Source organism: Limulus polyphemus, unplaced genomic scaffold (genome assembly GCF_000517525.1).
Source record: "Limulus polyphemus unplaced genomic scaffold, Limulus_polyphemus-2.1.2 Scaffold3311, whole genome shotgun sequence".
Lineage (NCBI taxonomy): Eukaryota > Metazoa > Arthropoda > Merostomata > Xiphosura > Limulidae > Limulus > Limulus polyphemus.
The window spans coordinates 98,152-100,374 of NW_013668921.1; the positions used below are offsets into that span (position 1 = coordinate 98,152).

General features: G+C 30.5%; 1 protein-coding gene across 1 annotated transcript in view; it reads left to right on the top strand.

Moving 5' to 3' along the window:
* The window catches only part of LOC106469111 (conserved oligomeric Golgi complex subunit 5-like), a 79,866-nt gene that overhangs the window by 72,308 nt on the left and 5,335 nt on the right, over positions 1 to 2,223 (top strand). The window contains exon 18 of the mRNA XM_022397538.1: positions 1,839 to 2,151. Within this exon, the coding sequence (XP_022253246.1) occupies positions 1,839 to 2,151 (313 nt within the window). The remainder of the gene's footprint in view (positions 1 to 1,838; positions 2,152 to 2,223) is intronic.

Here is a 2,223-nt window from a genome sequence, read left to right on the forward strand (position 1 = left end):
GGATTTAAAAGTTAAGTACAAGCCAATATATAGTCAGTTTATGATATTTGCTAACAAGATTGATACACACGGTTTTCTTTTTTAACACAAATATGTTTTAATATACAAACAACATTACAATTTACAATAACAGTTATTACCAATAGCTATAACACACGTTGATTTATATACAAAAAGTTTACAAACTTACAAACAATATAAAGTTTTATTTCTAGTCTGGAACTTTCTTGATATCTTATCGAGGGTTCACGATGAGCGAGTTAGTTACAAGTTGACATAGGTATAATTCACTTAACAGGGAGCTAGCTAGCTTTGTCTTTCGTTATTCACCAGCTACACACACAGAGTTTTCCACTGGTGACGTTAAGTAATGTTTTTGTAAAAATACTAATGTCCAAAGGGAATCCACTGAACTTAAAATTATTTGTAATTTTCAAACTTTGTAAATGCTCCTGGACAAATATCTGAAGTTTTCCGATTGATAAGCATTATAACAATCACAGTTATAGCTTTCGAAGTTTATAGCACACCAACTATAGCAAACTAATAATAGATACTCTCTTGGCGTGTCACGTTGGTTATATTTATAAGCATGTGAAGGCTTTCTAGAAAATTCAGATTACGTAACAATGCAAAGCTACATTTAAGCATTTATGTACATTCATATATTGTTGATTCTTACTCTTGATAGTCTTCTACAACTTTGGAAAATAGGTGGGAGTTTTGCATTACATATTTAATAGTATAGGCTACACATGTTTTAAATTGTATACTTAATCTAAACAAACGTTGATATTAAAATAAATATATAATAACAAATTCATTACATATTAGTAATATAATTAAAAGGGTTCACGAGGCATGCAAGCGAAGAGCTTGTAGTAGCTTGTGGGTAATGTAATATGATAGCATAATATGACCTGCACATTCTCTGAGTGATTTACAACTTTTTATGCCGTGGATAATAGTTGGACACAGTTCAAATGGCAATAAAACAGTAAAATTTAATTATAAATAGATATATAATTTTACAAACCTAGAGCCATTTAGGATAAACGAATGTAGTTCCATGTAACAATTTGAAGTCATTCTAAAAAGAAAAAAAGGGTAATATAGATTTATTTAGAATGTTTTTTGGTGGTTTTGAGGTCTGTCAAATTGACCAATCCTGTATAGAGATAGGATAGATAAAATAACGGATAAACTATAAAATGTTACTGAAAAAAATGTTTGAAATGCAATTAGAAGGTTTTAGGGATTACACAAATGAAATTTGAGATTTTTGGGATGAAGAAAAGTATTTTTTATTTTAACATGAAAATTACTTTGCACACAGACTATTCAAAACCAATATTCAACGTATTCATGGACAAATCTTTATTTTATTTTATTAAAAATACTTCACTAAAAAAATATATGATTTTTTGTATGTGAAAAACTTGTAATGTTAACTGAAAAACTGCCAAATTTTGTGAAGTTATACACACTATATTGAGAGTTATAAGTATTGAATCTATAAAGACTTTAAACGAGTGCAGAAAGGTCATCTGGTCAGTCAAATTGACCGAGACAAATTGACAGAGTGAAACCTTGTGATTGTTTTATTCAAATCCCAAATCATATTGTACTTTTCTGTCAACAACTGTTAGAAAGTTCTTTTCTATAAAATTAATTGATTATGAGTGATTGTAATATCTTTGAGGTATTTTTATTGTCGATTTGTTCAGTAAATCAATGAGGTTAATTCAGAAAACACAGCCTGGTATATTTTTGAATTCCAATATTTTTATGCTCCAAAATAAAATAACTACATGTTTTGTATATTTATATATTTACAGTATTCAGCAAGTAGCATGCAGAGCCATTGACTTGTTCGTTCGGCATGCCAGCTTAGTGCGTCCCTTAGGAGATGGTGGGAAGATGAGACTTGCTGCAGACTTTGCTCAGATGGAGATGGCAGTTGAAACACTCTGTCCTAGAATTGGAGAACTTGGAAAGTCCTACAAAATACTTCGTTCTTTCCGTCCTATGCTATTTCAAACTCCTGCCCATATTATAAAATCTCCAGTAGTAGGAGATATTATTCCCTTTCCTGTTGTTCTGCATTTTCTTTTTTCAAAGGCATCACCAGAGCTGAAGTCACCACATGAAGTAAGTAACTAAAAACTTTAACAACTGTATCGGTATTAGTTTTCTCAGACGGTGATGATAATAGCTGTTCTT